Raw genomic sequence first — 25,749 nt, forward strand, 5'->3', positions numbered from 1 at the left:
CTCAACTTTCTAAATCTGGTTTTTCAAGGAAGTCTAGCAACCACGCTTTTACTTAAGACCACTAATGAGCTCTCTCTCTTGAGTTTTATGTTGCATTTGATAGTGTTGAATACTTATTTGCTTAAAATCTTTCCTCTCCTGTTGTTGGGGGAATCAACCTAGTGCTTTTCCTACATTTATATACTTTTTCTCAGTGTCCTAAATTGAATTCTATCATCTACCCATCTCTTATTCTTGTGTTTCTCAAAGTCTGGGCTTCAAACCATGTACAATGGAAACACCTGAGCCCCACTCCAGACCTAGTGATTCAGAAGCCCTAGACGTGAGCATCAGGATATCAGCCTTTTAACAAGCTCTCCCAGGTGATTCCAGTGTGAGAATTATTGTTTTAAATGTTGACCCACAAGGTTCTGTGGTTGATCCTCATCTACCTCCACCCGTTACACAGGTATAAATAAAATCACACGCAAAACTTCCACCACTCACTGCTATCAACAGGATGTGTAAGCTGCCCACCTCCACACCAACTCCCCCGCCAGCACCTATAATCCCACCTGACACAAAGCGTATTTATTTGAATGAACGTGATGATTCTCAAACCTGCTTTGTCAACCAAGACCTAACTCTTTTAGGCTTCATACCTGCATGTACATCCATCCAATGGACATGTCTACCTAGATGTCCTAAATTACCCTGAATCAGTTAGGATTAAATTCAGCTAACAGTGACAGAAAAGCCTAAAACAGTGGTTTATATAACACAGAAATTTATTTCTCTCAAATAATAGTCTGGAATAGGCTAGTATAAAAATTCTGCTCCACAAAGTTCTCAGGGACTCTGGCTCCTTTCTGCTTTCCACTTCGAAATGCCTAGAATACGGTCCCCATTTCATAATCCAAGATAGAGCTCCATCCAAAACAACCACATCCCTAGCAGCAGGACAGAAGCAAGAAGAAGGAAGAGAGAATGGTACATTCACTTCTCTGTAACACACTACCTGTACTTTTATCCCACTGACAAGGACTTAAGTCTCACAGCCATAACTAACTGCTAAAAAGGCTGGAAATCTAGTCTTTATGTTAGGCAGCCAAACTGCGTTATTAAGGAAAAAAATAGGGAGACCAGATACTGAAGGACAATATCATTCTGGGCTACACATTCCAAAGTTACCATGTCCCAAACTGAACTCACCAGTTTTCAGAACACACTGTGCAATTTCACACCTTTGTGATGTGTCCACCCTACCTTTATCTCCATTCTGCCTGGCAAACTCCTTCTCCTCTCTTAATACTCACATTGTGTGTCTTTTTGTGAAGCTTTACCCAACCACCTTTCCACCAGCCTAAACAGACCGGATGTCTTTCGGGCACCTTCATATCTAGCATACATCTCTAGTTTTACACTGCTAATTCTGTATTGTATTTTTTTTTAAAGTCTATCCCTCCATTCATCCCTCTCCCACTAGAAGGTAAACTTCTTGAGGGCAGAGACTATGCCTTATTTTATTTATTTATTTATTGGCTGCACCACAGGGCTTGCGGGATCTTAGTTCCCCGACCAGGGATTGAACCCATGCCCCCTGCTGTGGAAACATGGAGTCCTAACCACTGGACCGCGAGGGAATTCCCATGCCTTATTTTAGTATCATACGCACATAAATCTGTATCACACTAAATTTTACAAAAATCAACCATTAACATCTCTTTCCTAAAATTATGGCAGCAGGGAACCAAAGAGGTACCTAACAAAAAGATCATCATGGTAGGTAGTATTGTAGTATAATGGGATGTGTTAAAGTTCCAAATTACAGAAGATTCTAATAGCAGTTACAAGAATAATACGGCTATGTGCTCATACCTAGCCACTGCCCTCCTCCACCACACTACCTACTCATTTGCTACACCCATCTTTTTTTTTCTGGTATAAATAAATAAATTTAGTGGGGTAAATTTTAAGTATGTTTACATTTGATTCCACTTATAAGTTTACATTTAACTTAGGCCAAATGATTGGGTTCTGTGCTTAGACTCCACTTAAACCTCAGCAGTTATTCCATCACAGAAGACCAGGTTAGGCATGTCTACGTCCTTGGAAAAGTCAACCAAGGAGCTTCAATATTTTGATGACTTTTCTTTGAAAGAAAATATCTAGACTAGATGACACTATATTCAACTTGGGAAGCACATCATTACAACTGATAAACACATGACGGAAATAACATACTAATCTATGACGGCTTCCACAGTCAAAAATTTTTACGGACATGTAGATTTTACTTAACACTATCAAAGTATCAATTTAACTTGAAAAAACAACCAAAATCATGTAAAACATGTATATAACACTTGTTATGCCCAACCTTTAAAAAACTATCTTCAAAATACAAACAATGGAATGCCATGTGTAATTTTAAATAGACTATCAACTATAAAGGTACCTGAGCACCCCAAAATGTTTCTAGCAGCAAGGCTTCAATAGTCTAAGTGTGACTTGTAGCTTTGTCCATATTCCCCAGTGTGGACTGTCAATTCAGACCATGATGTTGTGTTGGCCCTCAAAAATTCTAATTGTAAACTTTTACCTCCAGTTCTCCAACCTGGACAGTACCCTTGCTGTTCTGCCTGCTGCTCCTCAGTTGGACATGAAATCCTACCCTCAATGCCAAGAGCAGTTAGATCTAACTTCAATAAAATAAAAGAACATGTATTAATTAGTTATTATCTTACCATGAGTTCCTGGTGGTTGTAATACATCTCCTGTCAGGCGACACCACCCAACTGGGAAAATATCTCGACAATAATACTTGCACCAATAATCAAAAGTTCCACTCCAGCCATCGAATGTGATATAAACTTCATCTCCTTTAACATTTCCAATAGTTGCAGGGCAGATCAGATAAGGGTTCTTTTTGTCTATAGCTTCAAGTTTCATTCCCACTTTAAAAGTATTTACAGGTGGCTTTGGTGGTTCCTACCAAAACATTAAAAAAAAGTTTTCATTGTTAAAATGTATTAAGAAGCATTTGCTCAATTGTATTCTTACAACCTTTAGCAACCAAAAATTAAGCTTCATGTTTATCAATTAAATACAGGAAGAAACAGTTCTCACAGATTCCTCTGAAACTCTGCTCTACAATATCTCACTTACTCTGGAGCAGAGCCAAGAACCTAGAAGAAAACAAAACCAGCCTGATAGTAATTCATTCATTCATTCACTCAAGAAGTATGTATTATATACTATGTACCAGGAATTTAGCATTCATAAGTGAACAAAAATATCAAGATCCCTGTTCCGGTGGAGCTTATATTCTAGTAGCGGTGGTAGCAGGGGTAGGGGAGCCAGATAGGATGAAGGGGAGGAAGCAATAACAAGAAATTTTAAAAGAGAGAGTCAAACAAACCTAAAAATATATAAATTATAGGGTATTTTGAAAGATAGTAACTCCAAAGAGAAGGAACAGCAGCAGATAATATCTAAAAAAAAACTCAAAGTATAAAATGCAGATACAAGAACATGAAAGTCACACAAGTCTGGAGTCATTTATGATATGCAATCCAGAAACAAATATTTAAAAGTATTCCTTAAGGACTTCCCTGGTGGTCCAGTGGTTAAGAATCCACCTTCCAATGCAAGGGACGCGGGTTCGATCCCTGGTCAGGGCACTAAGACCCCACATGCCGCGGGGCTTGCCCTGCTCTATAGCCCACGTGCCACAATTAGAGACAAGCCCACGCACCACAAGGAAGAGCCCGCATGCCACAATGAAAGATCCCACGTGCCACAACTAAGACCTGACGCAGCCAAATAATAAATGTTTAAATAAAAATAAAAGTATTCCTTAGTTACAGAAAGTTAAAGCATGCAAATGCTAACAGGATTCTTAGAAAGCCCAAGTGCTATGTTAAAAGCAACATCTTTTTTTTTTTTTCAACTTGCTTTTTATCCTAGTAAATGGCACCATCAGCAATCCAATCACCCAAGCCAGAAATCTGGAAATGGTCCTAGACCTGTGGTTCTCAGCCTGACTGAACATTAGAATCACCTGGAGCCACACTGCCAGCGCTATTGATTAAATCAGTCTAGGTGGGGCTCACGGCATGTTTTAATTGCCCAGATCCAAGGATGAGAACCACTACCCTAGATGCATCCTTTCCCCCTAACACAATCAAAGACCACAACCTGCCAATTCTACCGCCTAGATCTTTAGAATAACGATATTGAAAGTTAAACCTTCAGGGGACTTCCCTGGTGGTGCAGTGGTTAAGAATCCGCCTGCCAATGCAGGGGACATGGGTTCGAGCCCTGGTCCGGGAAGATCCCACATGCCACGGAGCAACTAAGCCCACGCGCCACAACTACTGAAGCCCGCGCTCTAGAACCCGAGAGCCACAACAAGAGAAGCCACTGCAGTGAGAAGCCTGTGCACCGCGACAAAGAGTAGCCACTGCTCACTGCAACTAGAGGAAGCTTACGCCCAGCAACGAAGACCCAACGCAGCTATAAGTAAATAAATAAATAAATAAATAAGTAAGTTAACCTTAAGGAGTGCTTATTATATATATAAAAAAAAAGGTAACCTTCAATTGTTTAGTATATGCCAGGCACAGTCTAAATATTTTCCATATATTCATTTAATTCTCACAACAATCCTATGAAGTCAGTGCAATTATTATACCCATTTTACAGATGATAAAACTGATGCACAGTGGCCTAAGACTATACCATAAGTATCAGAGCTAGATTTTAAACTTAAATAGCCAACTTTGTGGAACACCCTACACCCCATCATCTGCTGGGCCAACTCCAACTCATCCACACTTCAAAGCCCAATTCTCCTGGTCTCTTTAAGGCTTCCCTGACCAATGCATGCCCACTCCAAGGCCCACCAAAGAGGTGCTCTTGCCTTCAACTGTGAAACTATTGTTAAAATGTGTTCACTCCTCTGAGACTTCCCCGGCGGTCCAGTGGTTAAGACTCTGCCTTCCAATGCAGGAGGCGTGGGTTCAATCCCTGGTTGGGGAGCTAAGATACCACATGCCGTGGGGTGCGGCCAAAAAGTTAAAAAAAAAATGTGTTCACTCCTCTATGAGACAAAGGGATTCTTAAAACCAAGTACCACATCTTTTACATATTGTTATTTCCAGCACAGTATCCAACAGTAAGCATTTTTTAAATGAATGAACCAAGGAATCACCTGGAGAACAGTAAATGAGCTCTCAACTAACTCTTTCACCAAGATATAATTTTAAAAACCTATCTGGTAGCGGCTTCCCTGGTGGCGCAGTGGTTGAGAATCTGCCTGCCAATGCAGGGGACACAGGTTCGAGCCCTGGTCCGGGAAGATCCCACATGCCGCAGAGCAGCTAGGCCCGTGAGCCACAATTACTGAGCCTGCGCGTCTGGAGCCTGTGCTCCGCAACAGGAGAGGCCGCGATAGTGAGAGGCCCACGCACCGCGATGAAGAGTGGCCCCCACTTGCCACACTAGAGAAAGCCCTCACACAGAAAGGAAGACCCAACACAGCCATAAATAATAAATTTTTTTTAAAAAACCTATCTGGTAGATTGGTTCCTTTTAAAAATGCCTCCTTTACTGTAAAGCAATTATACTCCAATAAAGATGTTTAAAAAAAAAAAAAAGCCTCCTTTAAACCCATCTCAACGTCCCGTGCTTTCTCTGTTTCCTTTAGCCTTGCAATCTGAAAATTCCTTAATTCTTACCCTTCAAAGTCCTTTTAGTTACATATTCTTAATATGATTCTTAAAAACCACCCTGAAAGTCAGCAGGGCAAAAGTTAGATTGATCAAGGATCAAAGTATTTGATAAATAGCTGGTAAGTAAGAAGCAGAGTCACATACTGACACTTCATGAAAGGGCCAAAGGTCCGTTATCACTTATTACATATGGAAAGAAGTGGGGGGAAGATTTTACAAAGTATAACCATGGAGGTTGATATATTTGTGCTAGACATTCACAGAACGCAAAAAACATTCAAGACACATATAAGGATCACAGGGCCTTACACTGTCATTTAACAGAGTAAGACTTTCCATAGCAAAGTGAACTAAGATCAAATGGCAATATACATTTTCTGCTACAAAACAGATTTAAGACAGTCATGACAAGAGAAACAGAACTAATTTTAAGATTCAAATGTATAACCTAAAAAGAAACCCCAATATGACAGTATGTTATCAATGTCACTATTGGCTGGCAAGTAACAAAAACCGGAAAATGATTACAGACAAAATGCAATTTATTCTCTAAAGATTTTCATGCTGTTTATTAATTCTTCTAAATTTCATGAATACTCTATCAAATTTTCTTACATAAGTACAGCCATACAGGTAAATTTTTTTTTAAACATCTTTATTGGAGTATAATTGCTTTACAATGGTGTGTTAGTTTCTGCTTTATAACAAAATGAATCAGTTATACATATACATATGTTCCCATATCTCTTTCCTCTTGCATCTCCCTCCCTCCCACCCTCCCTATCCCACCCCTCTAGGCGGTCACAAAGCACCGAGCTGATCTCCCTGTGCTATGCGGCTGCTTCCCACTAGCTATCTATTTTACATTTGGTAGTGTATATATGTCCATGACACTCTCTCACCCTGTCACATCTTACCCCTCCCCCTCCCCATATCCTCAAGACCATTCTCTAGTAGGTCTGTGTCTTTATTCCCGTCTTGCCACTAGGTTCTTCATGACCTTTTTTTTCCCCTTAGATTCCATATATATGTGTTAGCACTGTATTTGTTTTTCTCTTTCTGACTTACTTCACTCTGTATGACAGACTCTAACTCCATCTACCTCACTACAAATACCTCCATTTCATTTCTTTTTATGGCTGAGTAATATTCCATTGTATATATGTGCCACATCTTCTTTATCCATTCAGCCGATGATGGACACTTAGGTTGCTTCCATGTCCTGGCTATTGTAAATAGAGCTGCAATGAACATTTTGGTACATGATTCTTTTTGAATTATGGTTTTCTCAGGGTATATGCCCAGTAGTGGGATTGCTGGGTCATATGGTAGTTCTATTTTTAGTTTTTTAAGGAACCTCCATACTGTTCTCCATAGTGGCTGTATCAATTTACATTCCCACCAACAGTGCAAGAGTGTTCCCTTTTCTCCACACCCTCTCTAGCATTTATTGTTTCTAGATTTTTTGATGATGGCCATTCTGACCAGTGTGAGATGATATCTCATTCATACAGGTAAATATTAATAAAGCTCTAGAAGAAAACAAATTTTTATTTTAAAAAAAAATCAAAGGAACTACTGTTTTAATAACACAGTAAATGAAAGGGCTTTATCTCAAAACAACCTCCTTCCAGATTTAGATAACTGGCAAAATGGTTCCCTCTGCTGCCCACAAAAGGTAATGATACAAACTTGCTTTAAAATGTGTTGTTTTTTTTAAAATAAATTTATTTATTTATTTATTTATTTTTAGCTGCATTGGGTCTTCGTTGCTCTGCGCGGTCTTTCTCTAGTTGCGGCGGGCAGGGGCTACTCTTCATTGTGGCGCGCGGGCTTCTCATTCCAGTGGCTTCTCTTGTTGCAGAGCACGGGCTCTAGGCATGCGGGCTCAGTAGTTGTGGCTCACGGGCTTAGCTGCTCAGCGGCATGTGGGATCTTCCTGGACCAGGGCTCGAGCCCTAAAATGTTTTTAAAGAATATAGTTTGTGGGCTTCCCTGGTGGCGCAGTGGTTAAGAATCCGCCTGCCAATGCAGGGGACACAGGTTCGAGCCCTGGTCTGGGAAGATCCCACATGCCGCGGAGCAACCAAGCCGGTGAGCCACAACTACTGAGCCTGCGCTCTAGAGCCCACGCGCCTAGAGCCCGTGCTCTGCAACAAGAGAAGCCACCGCAGTGAGAAGCCTGCGCACCACAACAAAGAGTAGCCCCCACTCGCCGCAACTAAAGAAAGCCCACGCACAGCAACAAAGACCCAATGCAGCCCAAAAAATTAATTAATTAATTAATTTTTTAAAATATATATAGTTTGTCATCATCCATTCTTGAATGACTTCCTAAACACAAAGATATAATTTGCAAAAGCAATAGCTAAAATAAACAAGGGATCATTCTCTTTTCTTTTACTGTAAGAAAATGATTCTGTTCTAGAAGGTGGCGAGCAAAGAATGGCCTTTTAACCTCCCTCCTTGCTTACCTACAATATGGTTCTCCTTACAGGCTACTTTTTCACATATCCCACTGACTGAAGCCAGTCTCAGCATTACCTACATTACCCTTCTGCCTGGAATATTTTTACCCTTGTAGTCTCAAGGTTCATTCTCTCCCTTTCTCCACATCTTCACTCAAATGGCAACTTCTCAGCAAGACCTTCCTGGCCAACCTATCTAAAATGTCACCCTCCCTTCTCCTTAGCATATACAACTATCAAACATAATACACATGTATTTATTATGGTTTACTACAAACTTACCAAGCTAGAAGGTAAGCTCCATAAAGCCTGGAGTTTTTTATAGCTTTGTTTACAGCTGTATTCCTAGAGTCTACCTCTGATCACAAACTCCTATCCTTAATTTCTACTTCCTTACTTTTAATCAATTACTTCTTTGACCTCATCAAGAACTGTAGTCCTTTAACCTTCATTTATTCATTTACAAATATTTACTGAGTGCCTACTAAATGCCAGACACTACTGAAGGTTCTTGATATATATTGACTAGCAAAATAAAAATCCCACCCTTGCAGTGCTCACATGCTAGTAAAGAGAAAGATGAGGAACATAATAAGTAAAATATATTCTATGTTATAAATGGTAAGTGCTTTGCAAAAACAGAGAGAGAGAGAGAGAGAGAGAGAGAGAGAGAGAGAGAAGAGCAGAGTAAAGGGAGATCCAGACAGCAATGTAGGGGAGGGGTTGTGCAACTGTAAACAGGGTAATCAGGACAAGCCTCATCTGGAAGGTGACATGTGAACAGAAGCCTGAAGGAGGTGATTATTAACCATGCAGTTATCTAGAGGAAGAGTGTTCTAGGCAGAGCCAACAGCCAGGGCCAAGGCCCTAAAACAGGAGATGTGTCTGAAATAGTCGAAGAACAAGAAAGCAGAGTGTGGCTAAAATGCAGTATGCAAGTGGGAGGGCAGTAGGAAACGAGGTCAGAGAGATAGTGAGGGGTCGTATCATGTAGAGCTGTGGAGGCCACTGTAAGAACTCTGGCTTTTACTCTGAGTAAAACAGGGAGCCCCCTGGGTGGTTTTGAGCAGAGGAGTGATATAATCTCACTTATGTTTTAAATGGAATACTCTGGTTGCTGTGTTGACTACAGACTGTAAGGTTATAAATATAAAGAGATCTATGAAGAGGTTACCACAGTAATCCAAGTGAGAGATAAAGGCAGCTTGTTCCAGCCTGAGAGCAACGGAGATGGCAAGAAGTGGCTGGATTTCAAATATATTTTGAAGGTAGAGCAAATAGGGTTTCCATATGGACTGGATGTAGTGTGTGACAGAAATAATCACCAAGGTTTTTGGCAGAAGCAAATGGAAGGATAGTTGCTACTCCCTGATATGGTAAAGGCTGCAGGTGGAGCAGTTTGACATGTCTATTAGACATCCAAATAGGGATACTGAGTAGGTAGGCTGGATATACAAGTCTGAGTTGGGAGCAAAAGGTCTGGAGCAGAAATATAAATTTGAAAGTCATCTGCATATAAACTGTATTTAAAGCCAGGAATTAGATGAGATCACCAAGGAATTAATACAGATCAGAGTTTCTCAAACATGACACTACTGTCATTTGGGACCAGAACATTCTGTTGTAGGGGCTGTTCTGTGCAGTGTAGGATGTTTAGTAGCATCCCTGATCTTTACTCACTAGGTTTAAGTAGCACCCACATACACACACAGTTGTGATAACCCAAAACGTCCCCTGTTGAGAACCACTGTATAAAGAAGAGAAGAGGGGACTTCCCTGGTGGTGTCCAGACTCCGCACTCCCAATGTGCGGGGCCCAGGTTCAATCCCTGGTCAGGGAGCTAGATCCCACATGCATGCCGCAACTAAGAGTCCGCATGCCGTAACGAAGATCCTGCACGCGGCAACAAAGGTCCCACGTGCTGCAGCTAGGACCCGGCACAGCCAAATAAATAAATAAATAAATAATTTTTTTAAAAAAAGAAGAGAAGAGGACCAAACACTCTAACATTCTATCACACCCGTTCACGTCCAGGTTACAGAGCATCATATCACCACTTTCTTCTCAGCACCCCAAACCAACTTATCCCCTTGCCCTTGTTCTGTTACCTCCAAACCTTAGTTCAATATCACCATCCACTTTATCTATTTATACTCAGTTGCCAAGCACTGCTGGAGAAAAGTCCCACATGCTTATTACATGTAGTGCTACACATATTTAGTCTTCACCCTCAGGTGAACCCTCCAAAATACTGTCATATGTCCCTAGGTCGATCCCTCTCCCATCCCACATGGCAGCTATTCCAAACCTTTATCATTTGCCTTAAGACCAATAATGTTTCCTCATTATACATTCATTACTTTATTTGTTAACTGACTTTCTCCCCAACCACAGAGTAAGCTCTCTGCCTTGGTGTTGGAATATAGTAGACTTTCAATCTATGTATGAATCCTTCCCTCCAGCCTCTGTCAGTTTCCTATTTCAGAGTAAATCGAGGCCATCAGGAATGAACTCTATCAATATTCTGCCCCACAATTACAAATTTAACTCTATCTGAGGACACTTTTCAGCTGGTCTTCAGTTCTTGCTAATGTAACTGATGAATTTCCTATCTACCAAATAGTCAAGAATCAGCTTTCCTTTTAACTGACCTCTACTAAGTACCTGATATGGGTACTTATACATCATAAAGGTGAGTAGGTATTTCTCAAGGTTCTAAACTTGACACTCTTCTCTTCTCCTTCTATATATTCTCTTTGGACTAGCTCATTCATGCTCAAGGCTTCCATCCCTACCGTTTAAGCTAAAAACTCCCAAATCCACGTACCCAAGCCAAACCTTACTGCTAATTTCTAAATACTTTATGTCTAATGTCTGGTGGTAGTCATTCCTCCTCAAACTTCCCAGAGGCACTTCAACATGTCGAAAACTAAACCTATCTTCTCCCTCTCTATGTATTCATCTTCCTGTACCCCCCCATCCTTTCTTTATTCATCGAACAAACAAGTACGTACCAGGATCTATGATAGGCACTGCAAATACAAAGCCATGTTTCAAAAGGAACTCACAGTCTAGGAACCAAGAGACAGTGAAAATAATAATATAATCCAATAACCACAAAGACTGACATATGGGGAACTTCCCTGGTGGCGCAGTGGTTAAGAATCCGCCTGCCGATGCAGGGGACACAGGTTCGAGCCCTGGTCCGGGAAGACTCCACATGCCGCGGAGCAACTAAGCCCATGTGCCGCAACTACTGAGCCTGTGCTCTAGAGCCCGCGAGCCACAACTACTGAAGCCCACGCGCCTAGAGCCCATGCTCCGCAACAAGAGAAGCCACCGCCATGAGAAGCCCGCAGACCGCAATGAAGAGTAGCCTCCGCTCGACGCAACTAGAGAAAGGCCCACGTGCAGCAATGAAGACCCAACGCAGCCAAAAATAAATAAATAAATAAATTCATTTTTAAAAAAGACTGACATATGCACAAGGTGCTACAGAAGTATAAGAATACAGAGGCAAAAATAGGGAAGGTATCCTGGAGGATTTAATGCCTGAAATGAATCTTAAAATAAAAATAGGGATTAACCAGAGATAACCAGCCTAAAAAAAGGAATATGGTATGGACAGGCTATTATAAGCAATTTAGAACATAAAATCCAAAGCAAGAAGTGGCAACTGTAAACCAGATCACAGAGCACCTTAAGGGCCATATTAACAAACTTATACTTCATCCTGAATGCAAATGGGAACTTCAAAGGCGTTTTAAGTATGGAATGATGTGATATGGCTTCTGTATCAGATATTTCTAGCAGTTGTGTTTAAGGGTGACAATTATAGGCAGTTATAAGGCTAGTTGAACAGTCTAGGCAAGAGGAAAGCCTGAACAAGGGGCAGTGGTATTAAAGTTAGAAAGAAGAGACACAACACAACAAAGAAATAATTAGCAAGCTAAGTAGGTGGGCCTTCCTAATTAATTGGCTATCCAGAGGCCAGGGTGAAGGAGGAGTGAGGATTTAAGATGGCTCCTGGCCAAGTTCCAAGCTTGGCTGAAAAGAGCACCCCACAAATCAGTAAGAGTAAGAAAAGAAATCCAGTAGAAAAAAGGCGATTCACAGAAAAATAAAAGGCCATTAAACACATTTTAAAAGTTCAATTTCACTGGTAATCGCTTCAATGCAAATTACAATGGGATACCATTACCATTCCCACCTCCAAAAAAAGATTCCCAAAATTTTAAAAGATAGATAATATTCATTGCTAGTAAAGGTGTGGGAATACGAATATATCTATACACTTATACTGGAGCATAGTTTGGAACACCCTTTTAAGGTGCAATTTAACAGTATATTTCAACACTTAAAGCATACATTCCCTTTGAACCAGGAATTCTACTTCTAAGAATGTAGGCATTCACACTTACGTAAAAAGTTCTATATGAACTATAGAACATTCTATAAGAATGTCCACTGTAGATGATTTAAACAAGAATATGGAGACAACCTAAACATCAATCCTTAGGGAGAGGTTAAATCACTTACGGTAATCCATACCACAGAAGAGTACAATACAACCTAAAATATATATGAAACAAAATGGAAATTTCAAAAAATCCATATTTTAGGGGGAAAACTAAATCACAAAATATATTCCAATTTATGTTTAAGAAATAAAAGCCCATATATGTTTGTGAATGCACAGATAAAGGTCAAGAAGAACATTTTGGAGAGAACAGTAGAATGGAGGAATGGACGGGATAAATGGACACTCATTTTTCACTTAAGTATATAGTTTGATTTTTTCCCCCACACAAAGATGAATTACTTTTATAATTTTTAAAATGAAAAACATAATGTGACATGCGGCAGGTGACTAGCTGGTAAAGCAACTTAATAAGGAAAATAGATCCAGTGGCTTTTCTAAAGCCACAGCCTAAGCTAATAAGTATTTAATAAAGACTACTACTAAACATCTCTTTTGTTGTTAGCTATCCTCACATATGCTTTACACAATGCCCAAAGGGATTGCATTCACCTGTGCCCCTTGCTGGTAGGGCAAGCCCACTTACAGCATTCATGCTGCTCAAAGCTATACTCAAAGATTTTTTCTTTGCAATGCAGGAATCATGTCAACTGACACTGCACATCTTTATATCTTTAATCTTCCTGAAAAGTTTTTAAAACCTACAATCAATGTTTACCATTCCTGATATGAATGGTTGTAATAAAATTTAAGTGACTGAGAAAACAATGAGGACAGAGAGTAAGAAATATTTTGACCCGTAATTTAACTAAAACTTGGCTTTCATTCATTGTTTCTTAACACAGTGTACTCTTTCAACATTTTCTCAAGAGCATAAACTATTCTTGGAATTTTCCCTCTTTGTTATATAACAAGTATTTCCTTATAACAAATTCTTTCTGATGACTGTTTATAACATTCTTTTACTTCTGCAACCAAATCTCTCCAAGTAACTTTCAAGTGGTTTTTTTGTCCCATCATTTTCTCCAATATCAAAGAGACGACTAATATAGCAAACTGAGGCGAAGCTTCACTTCTGAAGGTACATATAAAATAATAACAAACATTTGCTTCCAGTAGAGTACCCCTTTTTGTATCTGAGGTCAAGAAAGAAGGTACTAATTCATTTTGACTACTGGATGATTAAAACTGAGCCTTTTTTATGACTTGCTGTTACGGGCTGAATTGTGTCTCTGTGTCTCACCCCCCACCCAACCAAAATTCATATGTTTAAGTCCTAACCCCAGTACCTCAGAATGTGATTGTATTTGGAGATAGGGTCTTTAAAGAGATAACTAAGTTAAAATAAGGCCATTATGGTGGGCCCTAATCCAAATGACCAATGTCCTCATAAGAGGAGGAAATTAGGATGCAGATACGTAGCTCATGTATCTTTTCCTCCCAAAGAGGAGAAGACAACTATCTATAAACCAAGGAGAGGGGCCTCAAAAGAAACCAAGCCTGCTGACACCTTGATCTCAACTTCTAGGCTCCAGAGCTGTGAGAAAATAAATTTCTGTTCAAGCCACTGTTATGGACTGAGTTACATCTTCCCAAAATTCATAATTTGAAGCCCTAACTCCCAATGTGACTATATTTAGAAACAGGACATTTAAGGAGGTAATAAAGGTTAAGTGAGGTCCTAACAGTGGGGCCCTAAGCCCATAGGACTAGTGTCTTTTCTAGAGAAAGGGAAACCAGAGATCCCTCTCTTCCACGCATGCACAGAGAAGAGGCCACGTGAGGACGGAGCGAAAAAACTATAAGCTGAGAAGAGAGGCCTCACCAGAAACCAACCCTGATGACACTTTGATCTTTGACTTCTTGCCTCCAGAAATGTGAAAAAATAAATTTCAGTTATTTAAGCCACCCAGTCTGTGGTATTTTGCTACAGCAGCCCGAGCAGACTAATACACTTGCCAATCAAGTAATTTAAAAAGCATCTTTGCTTTCCATGTCAGAGAAGACAAAGCATTTAAGCACCCACTGAAACAATAAAACCACAGCCCAGTTGATTGAAGCTTTTCATAACATCTTTCTCACCTTCTTAAAGAACGTTGCAGGTGCCATTTCAGATACACTCAGTATTCGCAAGAGGAACATTGGCCAAGATGTTGTGTTCATCTGGTACCCTATTTTATAAAATAAAGCAGAAATCATTTTTTAAAAGCCTCCCTGTGATATTACAGCAAACTGGTATTAAAAAAAAAGTTTCATTTACCATTCTCCTCCAGAGAACGACTTTCTTTTTTTTTTTTTTTATAGGCATGTCTCATTTTATTGCATTTTGCTTTACTGCACTTTGCAGATACTGTGTTTTTTACAAAATGAAGGTTTGTGGCATCCCTGCATTGAGCAAGTCTATTTTTTTTTTTAAACATCTTTATTGAAGTATAATTGCTTCACAATGGTGTGTTAGTTTCTGCTTTATAACAAAGTGAATCAGCTATACATATACATATATCCCCATATCTCTTCCCTCCCGCATCTCCCTCCCTCCCACCCTCCCCATCCCACCCCCCCAGGCGGTCACAAAGCACCGAGATGATCTCCCTATGCTATGTGGCTGCTTCCCACTAGCTATCTATTTTACATTTGGTAGTGTATATATGTCCATGACACTCTCTCACCCTGTCACATCTCAACTCTCCCCCTCCCCATATCCTCAAGTCCATTCTTTAGTAGGTCTGTGTCTTTATTCCCATCTTGCCACTAGGTTCTTCATGACCTTTTTTTTTTTTCCTTAGATTCCATATATATGTGTTAGCATACTGTATTTGTTTTACTCTTTCTGACTTACTTCACTCTGTATGACAGACTCTAACTCCATCCACCTCACTACAAATACCTCCATTTCATTTCTTTTTATGGCTGAGTAATATTCCATTGTATATATGTGCCACATCTTCTTTATCCATTCATCCGACGATGGACACTTAGGTTGCTTCCATGTCCTGGCTATTGTAAATAGAGCTGCAATGAACATTTTGGTACATGACTCTTTTTGAATTATGGTTTTCTCAGGGTATATGCCCAGTAGTGGGATTGCTGGGTCGTATGGTAGTTCTATTTGTAGTTTTTTAAGGAACCTCCATACTGTTCTCCATAGTGGCTGTATCAATTTACATTCCCACCAACAGTGCAAGAGTGTTCCCTTTTCTCCACAACCTCTCCAGCATTTATTGTTTGTAGATTTTTTGATGATGGCCATTCTGACTGGTGTGAGATGATACCTCATTGTAGTTTTGATTTGCATTTCTCTAATGATTAATGATGTTGAGCATTCTTTCATGTGTCTGTTGGCCATCTGTATATCTTCTTTGGAGAAATGTCTGTTTAGGTCTTCTGCCCATTTTTGGATTGGGTTGTTTGTTTTTTTGTTATTGAGCTGCATGAGCTGCTTGTAAATCTTGGAGATTAATCCTTTGACAGTTGCTTCATTTGCAAATATTTTCTCCCATTCTGAGAGTTGTCTTTTTGTCTTGTTTATGGTTTCCTTTGCTGTGCAAAAGCTTTTAAGTTTCATTAGGTCCCATTTGTTTATTTGTGTTTTTATTTCCATTTCTCTAGGAGGTGGGTCAAAAAGGATCTTGCTGTGATGTATGTCATAGAGTGTTCTGCCTATGTTTTCCTCTAAGAGTTTGATAGTGTCTGGCTTTACACTTAGGTCTTTAATCCATTTTGAGTTTATTTTTGTGTATGGTGTCAGGGAGTTCTAATTTCATACTTTTACATGTACCTGTCCAGTTTTCCCAGCACCACTTATTGAAGAGGCTGTCTTTTCTCCACTGTATATGCTTGCCTCCTTTATCAAAGATAAGGTGACCATATGTGCGTGGGTTTATCTCTGGGCTTTCTATCCTGTTCCATTGATCTATATTTCTGTTTTTGTGCCAGTACCAAACTGTCTCGATTACTGTAGCTTTGTAATATAGTCTGAAGTCAGGGAGCCTGATTCCTCCAGCTCCATTTTTCGTTCTCAAGATTGCTTTGGCTATTCGGGGTCTTTTGTGTCTCCATACAAATTGTGAAATTTTTTGTTCTAGTTCTGTGAAAAATGCCAGTGGTAGTTTCATAGGGATTGCATTGAATCTGTAGATTGCTTTGGGTAGTAGAGTCATTTTCACAATGTTGATTCTTCCAATCCAAGAACATGGTATATCTCTCCATCTATTTGTATCATCTTTAATTTCTTTCATCAGTGTCTTATAATTCTCTGCATACAGGTCTTTTGTCTCCTTAGGTAGGTTTATTCCTAGATATTTTATTCTTTTTGTTGCAGTGGTAAATGGGAGTGTTTTCTTATTTTCACTTTCAGATTTTTCATCATTAGTATATAGGAATGCAAGAGATTTCTGTGCATTCATTTTGTATCCTACTACTTTACCAAATTCATTGATTAGCTCTAGTAGTTTTCTGGTAGCAGTTTTAGGATTCTCTATGTATAGTATCATGTCATCTGCAAACAGTGACAGCTTTACTTCTTCTTTTCCGATTTGGATTCCTTTTATTTCTTTTTCTTCTCTGATTGCTGTGGCTAACACTTCCAAAACTATGTTGAATAACAGTGGTGAGAGTGGGCAACCTTGTCTTGTTCCTGATCTTAGTGGAAATGGTTTCAGTTTTTCACCATTGAGGACGATGTTGGCTGTGGGTTTGTCATATATGGCCTTTATTATGTTGAGGAAAGTTCCCTCTATGCCTACTTTCTGCAGGGCTTTTATCATAAATGGGTGTTGAATTTTGTCGAAAGCTTTCTCTGCATCTATTAAGATGATCATATGGTTTTTCTCCTTCAATTTGTTAATATGATGTATCACATTGATTGATTTGCATATATTGAAGAATCCTTGCATTCCTGGGATAAACCCCACTTGATCATGGTGTATGATCCTTTTAATGTGCTGTTGGATTCTGTTTGCTAGTATTTTGTTGAGGATTTTTGCATCTATGTTCATCAGTGATATTGGTCTGTAGTTTTCTTTCTTTGTGACATCTTTGTCTGGTTTTGGTATCAGGGTGATGGTGGCCTCGTAGAATGAGTTGGGGAGTGTTCCTCCCTCTGCAATATTTTGGAAGAGTTTGAGAAGGATAGGTGTTAGCTCTTCTCTAAATGTTTGATAGAATTAGCCTGTGAAGCCATCTGGTCCTGGGCTTTTGTTTGTTGGAAGATTTTTAATCACAGTTTCAATTTCAGTGCTTGTGATTGGTCTGTTCATATTTTCTATTTCTTCCTGGTTCAGTCTCGGTAGGTTGTGCATTTCTAAGAATCTGTCCATTTCTTCCAGGTTGTCCATTTTATTGGCATAGAGTTGCTTGTAGTAATCTCTCATGATCGTTTGTATTTCTGCAGTGTCAGTGGTTACTTCTCCTTTTTCATTTCTAATTCTATTGATTTGAGTCTTCTCCCTTTTTCTCTTGATGAGTCTGGCTAATGGTTTATCAATTTTGTTTATCTTCTCGAAGAACCAGCTTTTAGTTTTATGGATCTTCGCTATTGTCTCCTTCATTTCTTTTTCATTTATTTCTGATCTGATCTTTATGATTTCTTTCCTTCTGCTAGCTTGGGGTTTTTTTGTTCTTCTTTCTCTAATTGCTTTAGGTGCAAGGTTAGGTTGTTTATTCGAGATGTTTCCTGTTTCTTGATGTAGGCTTGTATTGCTATAAACTTCCCTCTTAGCACTGCTTTTGCTGCATCCCATAGGTTTTGGGTCGTCGTGTCTCCATTGTCATTTGTTTCTAGGTATTTTTTGATTTCCCCTTTGATTTCTTCAGTGATCACTTCGTTATTAAGTAGTGTATTGTGTAGCCTCCATGTGTTTGTATTTTTTACAGATCTTTTCCTGTAATTGCTATCTAGTCTCATAGCATTGTGGTCAGAAAAGATACTTGATACGATTTCAATTTTCTTAAATTTACCAAGGCTTGATTTGTGACCCAAGATATGATCTATCCTGGAGAATGTTCCATGAGCACTTGAGAAAAATGTGTATTCTGTTGTTTTTGGGTGGAATGTCCTATAAATATCAATTAAGTCCATCTTGTTTAATGTATCATTTAAAGCTTGTGTTTCTTTATTTATTTTCATTTTGGATGATCTGTCCATTGGTGAAAGTGGGGTGTTAAAGTCCCCTACTATGATTGTGTTACTGTCGATTTCCCCTTTTATGGGTGTTAGTATTTGCCTTATGTATTGAGGTGCTCCTATGTTGGGTGCATAAATATTTACAAGTGTTATATCTTCCTCTTGGATCGATCCCTTGATCATTATGTAGTGTCCTTCTTTGTCTCTTGTAATAGTCTTTATTTTAAAATCTATTTTGTCTGATATGAGAATTGCTACTCCAGCTTTCTTTTGATTTCCATTTGCATGGAATATCTTTTTCCATCCCCTCACTTTCAGTCTGTAAGTGTCTCTAGGTCTGAAGTGGGTCTCTTGTAGACAGCATATATATGGGTCTTGTTTTTGTATCCATTCAGCCAGTCTGTGTCTTTTGGTGGGAGCATTTAATCCATTTACATTTAAGGTAATTATCGATATGTATGTTCCTATTCCCATTTTCTTAAATATTTTGGGTTTGTTATTGTAGGTGTTTTCCTTCTCTTGTGTTTCTTCCCTAGAGAAGTTCCTTTAGCATTTGTTGTAAAGCTGGTTTGGTGGTGCTGAACTCTCTCAGCTTTTGCTTGTCTGTAAAGGTTTTAATTTCTCCATCAAATCTGAATGAGATCCTTGCTGGGTAGACTAACCTTGGTTGTAGGTTTTTCTCCTTCATGACTTTAAGTATATCCTGCCACTCCCTTCTGGCTTGCAGAGTTTCTGCTGAAAGATCAGCTGTTAACCTTATGGGGATTCCCTTGTGTGTTATTTGTTGTTTTTCCCTTGCTGCTTTTAATATGTTTTCTTTATATTTAATTTTTGATAGTTTGATTAATATGTGTCTTGGTGTGTTTCTCCTTGGATTTATCCTGTATGGGACTCTCTGTGCTTCCAGGACTTGATTAACTATTTCCTTTCCCATATTAGGGAAGTTTTCAACTATAATCTCTTCAAATATTTTCTCAGTCCCTTTCTTTTTCTCTTCTTCTTCTGGGACCCCTATAATTCGAATGTTGGTGCATTTAATGTTGTCCCAGAGGTCTCTGAGACTGTCCTCAGTTCTTTTCATTCTTTTTTCTTTATTCTGTTCCGCAGCAGTGAATTCCACCATTCTGTCTTCCAGGTCACTTATCCGTTCTTCTGCCTCAGTTATTCTGCTATTGATCCCATCTAGAGTATTTTTAATTTCATTTATTGTGTTTTTCATCATTGCTTGGTTCCTTTTTAGTTCGTCTACATCCTTGTTAAATGTTTCTTGCATTTTGTCTATTCTATTTCCAAGATTTTGGATCATCTTTACTATCATTATTCTGAATTCTTTTTCAGGTAGACTGCCTATTTCCTCTTCATTTGTTAGGTCTGGTGTGTTTTGACCCTGCTCCTTCACCTGCTGTGTGGTTTTTTGTCTTCTCATTTTGCTTATCTTACTGTGTTTGGGGTCTCCTTTTCAGAGGCTGCAGGTTCGTAGTTCCCGTTGTTTTTGGTATCTGTCCCCAGTGGCTAAGGTTGGTTCAGTGGGTTGTGTAGGCTTCCTGGTGGAGGGGACTAGTGCCTGTGTTCTGGTGGATGAGGTTGGATCTTGTCTTTCTGGTGGGCACGTCCACGTCTGGTGGTGTGTTTTGGGGTGTCTGTGGCCTTATTATGATTTTAGGCAGCCTCTCTGCTAATGGATGGGGCTGTGTTCCTGTCTTGCTAGTTGTTTGGCATAGGGTGTCCAGCACTGTAGCTTGCTGGTCGTTGAGTGAAGCTGGGTCTTGATGTTGAGATGGAGATCTCTGAGAGATTTTCGCCATTTGGTATTACGTGGAGCTGGGAGGTCCCTTGTGGACCAGTGTCCTGAAGTTGGCTCTCCCACCTCAGAGGCACAGCCCTGATGCCTGGCTGTAGCACCAAGAGCCTTTCATCCACACGGCTCAGAATAAAAGGGAGAAAAAAATAGAAAGAAAAAAGGAGGATAAAATAAAATAAAATAAAGCTTTTGGGAGGTCTAACATCTTCTGCCAGCGTTCAGTGGGTGTTCTGTAGGAGCAGTTCCACATGTAGATGTATTTCTACTGTATCTGTGGGAAGGAAGGTGATCTCCGCGTCTTACTCTTCTGCCATCTTGCCCCTCCTCCCGAGAATGACTTTCTTATTGAGGAACTCAGGAAATGGGCAAGAGGAGCTGGTGCACCCTCCAATCAGTGCTACTGTATCCACTGTACTATTAGACAAGAATGCTACAGTGAGGGTAGAAATTCTCATTTTAAAGAAGCCACTAGCTAGGGTTCACCAACATACACATGTATGTTGGGAATGGGCCATAATACTAGGAGAAATCCAAGCCAGAGCCCAGGAGAGCTTCCATTCCCCACCAACAACCACACACGCAGGGTAAAAAGGCTGCAAAAGACTTCCAGTCCCTCTTTTTCCGCAGAGCCCCTGCCTTATTTCCTTTCCGAAAGACAGTTTTCTGTCAAACTCAGCAAATGTACACTTATGATGGTGCATTTCACCATATGTAAATTTCACCTCAAAAGGAAAAAACCTGTAAATAAACAGTGAACTCTAGTTAATGATATGCATGCGAACGTATTTAGGAGAAATGCACTGATGTCAATAACTTATCCTGAAGTGCATTTAAAAATATGATGGACTGATGAATCGACAGGAGGACAGATGGACAGATAAGTGATAAAGCAAGTATAGTAAAATGATAACGGGTAGAGCCTAGGTAGTGGGTATGTGGTGTTCACTGTAAAATTCTTTCACCTTTTTTGTAGATTTGAAATTTTTCATACATTATGTTGGGAAAAAAGACAGCTCTCACTTTAGTAATCTTTGCTCACACTAAATGATCTTATCTTAGAACTTGTTATCAGATACTATCAAAATAGACTCAACAGGTGTCTTCTCTAGAGATCTCATCAATTAATGGTGAATATCACAGCATCTGGCATGTGCAGCGGGGAGCAGGGTCTGCTAGTTTTAGTATTTTCTGGGGGCAATCTGTTACATGCAACACTTGCCTCCCTTGATGCCAGAATTGGTGAGAACTTGGCATGCATCCCTGATTAATACATGCATTAAGATAGGGAGGCACATGAATCACGTTGGCAATGGGTCCATCAATAGGATAAAATACGCAAGGAAGTTCAGACAGAAAGTCATCCTATAATAATCATGTACCAAAACACCCTTAATCTGACTAGGAAAATAATTGTTGCTAGGGAAAAATGGGGGAGGGTTGTTACACACTCTCTTAAAATAAATCAGTATTATTAGTGATATCTAATAAATAGTTATCCACAGCATGGATTCTCCACACTGTGGTTAGAATAGTGCATAAGAATCATTCTCTGGTCCTTATGCCTTTCTCTTAACCCCCATCTTATCCTATTACATGATGTACCATGATTTTCTTTTTTAATTTAGCATTTTTCTTAATTCTTTAATTGCCTAAAGTCAAACATAGATTAAAAGGTCAAAAAAGATCAAAGTGCATGTTAAAAATTCAAACATAGATAAAACTAATCCATGATATTAAGAAGTCTGGACAGTAGTTACCTTTGGGAAGGAGGAGGATATGACTGGGGATCAGCAGGAATGGGGGGCTTCTAGGGTGCTGACAATGTTCTATTTCTTGATTTGGGTGTTGGTTATACAAGTGTGTTCGTTTATAAGCTGTACACTTTTCTCCATGTATGTTGAAACTTTAAAAAAAACCTTTTAGGGACTTCCCTGGTGGTGCAGTGGTTAAGAATGTGCCTGCCAATGCAGAGGACACGGGTTCGATCCCTGGTCCAGGAAGATCCCACATGTCACGGAGCAACTAAGCCTGTGTGCCACAACTACTGAGCCCACACGCCACAACTACGGAAGCCTGTGTGCCCTAGAGCCTGTGCGCCAACTACTGAGCCCACGCACTCTAGGGCCCGTGTGCCGCAACTACTGAGCCTGCGTGCTGCAACTACTGAAGCCCGGGTGCCTAGGGCCTGTGCTCCACAATAAGAGAAGCCACCACAATGAGAAGCCCGTGCTCCACAACGAAGAGTAGCTCCCGCTCGCCACAACTAGAGAAAGCCCGTGCGCAGCAACAAAGACCCAACGCAGCCAAAAAAAACAAAAAAAACAAAAAAAGACCCTTTTAAATAATAACCTTTAAGGTTTAAATAAATAAACTTTTTAAAAAGGAAAACGAAATAAGTTGTGTTATATTAAAATGGAAACTATTCAAAAGCGCCTGATGAGCAAATAGGCAAAAATTGCATTTTTTTATTATGTGCTGTCAAAATACACACTAATCAGCATGTATTGCTATGTATTTCATATTTTTAATTAATAAACTCTAAAAGTAATTTGAAAAAAGAATGATTATAAATCTGGTTATGTGTTTGAAATGCTGACAATCACAATAGCTATGTTTCCTTTAAACAAAATACAAACACATAGTATCATGCTGTAAACAGAGAAATAAAATCCAAACAGGGAAGCACTAAGCCTCAGGTTTATATTATGTCTCTTACAGAATTCTGTATGATTTAAGAAATATTATAAAAATAAACAACAAAAAATGTGAATGATATGAAGAAAGAAAAGGGGAAAAGCATAAAACACATACACCCTAAACCATCTTCTTGGAATAACACATCTCTGATTAGTTTTTTCAAATATTTTAAACCAAATTAGGAATAAGTAACAATTACAGCAAGGACAGTATAAAAAGATATTGCTAAAAGAGTAGTTATTATTATCTTACATTTTTGGTTCCCAGGGAATTTTTCACTAGTAGGAGACAAAAAAATCCATTCTCTCACTGTGCTTTATAATAGAGAATTTTCATTTTTAGCATTGTAAAGAAGAAACAAAAACCGATACCCACCACTCACTCAGAATGTAGAAGTAATAAACTAAATCCTTATATTCTACAGAATACCATGGTACTCTTTAAAAGAGGAAATTTTTGCACAAAATTAGTGTCACAGACTTCTTACCTTTTAAAAACTTGGTCAAAATTGAGAGCTTTGTATTAAAAACCTTTGCTGAAGAGTTCCATCCACCTCCTCCTTTTCAAAGATCTACAGGTACTGACTCCTACCCCTCTCACTATGACTTCTTCCCACATAGGTGTAATGAAATTCCCAAGTCTGAAACTGGAGTCCCAATGTAAAATCATACCCTTCTGCTGTGCTCATCCCCATACCAAAAATGATGAATGGCTCATTAGACAATATTGAGGGAGGAAGTGACTCATATCAAATGCTACAAACTTCTCCCCCAGAAGGGTTTCTGAATCTTCATGTGTAATCCAGTAGAGCTGCTTTTGACATTTCAAGTTTTAAGGCAGAATGAGTCTTGCTGGAGTGGGGAACCTTTAGCACACAAATGCCAAATATGTACTTAGGTGAAACTCTATAACATATGGTACTGAGTTACTTTCTCAACATTCTCCACAGTAACCACCTGACTATCTATTTGTAAGAATGCCCAGAAGAAGAGATTTTTAAAAGGCCAGTTAAAATTATTTCTATTGAATATTACATTAACAAGAATATGTTATTTTAAAAACTGTTTATCCTTACCCAGTGGAGGCTGAAGTAAGTCCCCCTCCTTTTCACATGTCCCAACAGGCTGTATGTCCGGAGAATCAACAAGCCGCCAAAAATCATTTCTGTTGTCACTACCGTCCAGTCTTAAACGTAGCCTGGCACCAGTAATTCCAACGACTGTGGCGATACATATTGAAGTCATATTGCGAGGGTCACGGGCTTCCAATTTCATACCAACTTTGAAGTCATTAGCTGGTGGAATCTTGGACTATATATAAACACACATATAAATAAAATTTTGTTAAAACCCATCAACTATGAGAAAATCAAATGGTCAGTTATGTTACCAGAATACGCGAGGAACGTTTTAAGTAACAGTCACAGAAGTTGGTGAACAAAGTAAGAGCTATAAGGGTTAAGAAAAAGATCTTCTCCAAACCCTCTCCTTGGCTTGACATGCAGCCTGACTTGGCTGCCCACTGCTGGTCTTACTCATCTGCCCACTTCCAGGCAACCCAAATACAGCCTCAAAAATGCATCCTGAGTGGCTTTCTAAAATAAGAATATGATTAGGCCATTCCCCTTAAAATAAGCCGAACGGCAGCTCACCACTGCCTAACATAAAGTCCAAATCCTCAGTACAGGTTAAAAGCCACCGCACCTTAATCTCATTCCCATATTATCACTTCTACCCACTTTGTGCTTCAGCCACCCCATACCATCCCTTAACACTCAGGTTCTTTTACACCCACGTGCCTTTGCTTTGGATGTTCTCTCTGCCTGGAATATCCCTCCCCTCATCCCAACCACCTCAGATAGCCACCTCTTCTGTAAGCCCTCCCAGTATACTTATCACACTTTTCATAATTAATTATTTACATGTCTGTCTTTCTCTCCAGAGGGGCAGTCATAAGAGCTTAGTATATCTGACATAAAGTAAATTCTTAATGAATGGATGCAAAGAGACCATCTGGTTCTTAAGCAGCACTACCACAATCTCACTATCTCCTCACACTACTAGAACCTAACAATCACACAGGCACCCTTCAACAAGTAAATAGTTTACATCAATATATACAACATGACATCTACAGAATTTTGGCATACCTGTCTGAAACACTCTGAAGGAGCACTTAAAGATCCAGTCTCTTTCAAGTAATTTTCCCAGTGAAAATCATCTGGAAAAAAACACGCAAAAATAGTTTTGTTGTTTCCTTTTTTTGGCCATGCCACGCAGCTTGTGGGATCGTAGTTCCCCAACCATGAATCGAACCAGGGCCCACGGCAGTGAAAGTGCCGAGTCTTAACCACTGGACCAGCAGGGAATTCCCATTAATACATATAATATGTATACTAACTTTCAGGAATAAAATGGGTTTTAGTTCCATATCTCTTCAAAGAAATACTTCTTAAAGAACAGATT

The 25,749-nt window shown here is 39.4% G+C and overlaps 1 protein-coding gene across 2 annotated transcripts in view; it reads right to left on the reverse strand.

Moving 5' to 3' along the window:
• The window catches only part of SCML2 (Scm polycomb group protein like 2), a 105,248-nt gene that overhangs the window by 48,739 nt on the left and 30,760 nt on the right, over nucleotides 1–25,749 (reverse strand). For both annotated transcript variants that reach the window (XM_082447012.1, XM_082447011.1), the window contains exons 6-9: nucleotides 25,434–25,504; nucleotides 24,360–24,594; nucleotides 14,745–14,833; nucleotides 2,727–2,970 (exon numbers count right to left, since the gene is read on the reverse strand). In XM_082447012.1, coding sequence (XP_082303138.1) covers nucleotides 2,727–2,970; nucleotides 14,745–14,833; nucleotides 24,360–24,594; nucleotides 25,434–25,504 — 639 coding nt within the window. The remainder of the gene's footprint in view (nucleotides 1–2,726; nucleotides 2,971–14,744; nucleotides 14,834–24,359; nucleotides 24,595–25,433; nucleotides 25,505–25,749) is intronic.

The sequence above is a fragment of the Balaenoptera physalus genome, assembly GCF_965194825.1.
Source record: "Balaenoptera physalus genome assembly, chromosome: X".
Classification (NCBI taxonomy): domain Eukaryota; kingdom Metazoa; phylum Chordata; class Mammalia; order Artiodactyla; family Balaenopteridae; genus Balaenoptera; species Balaenoptera physalus.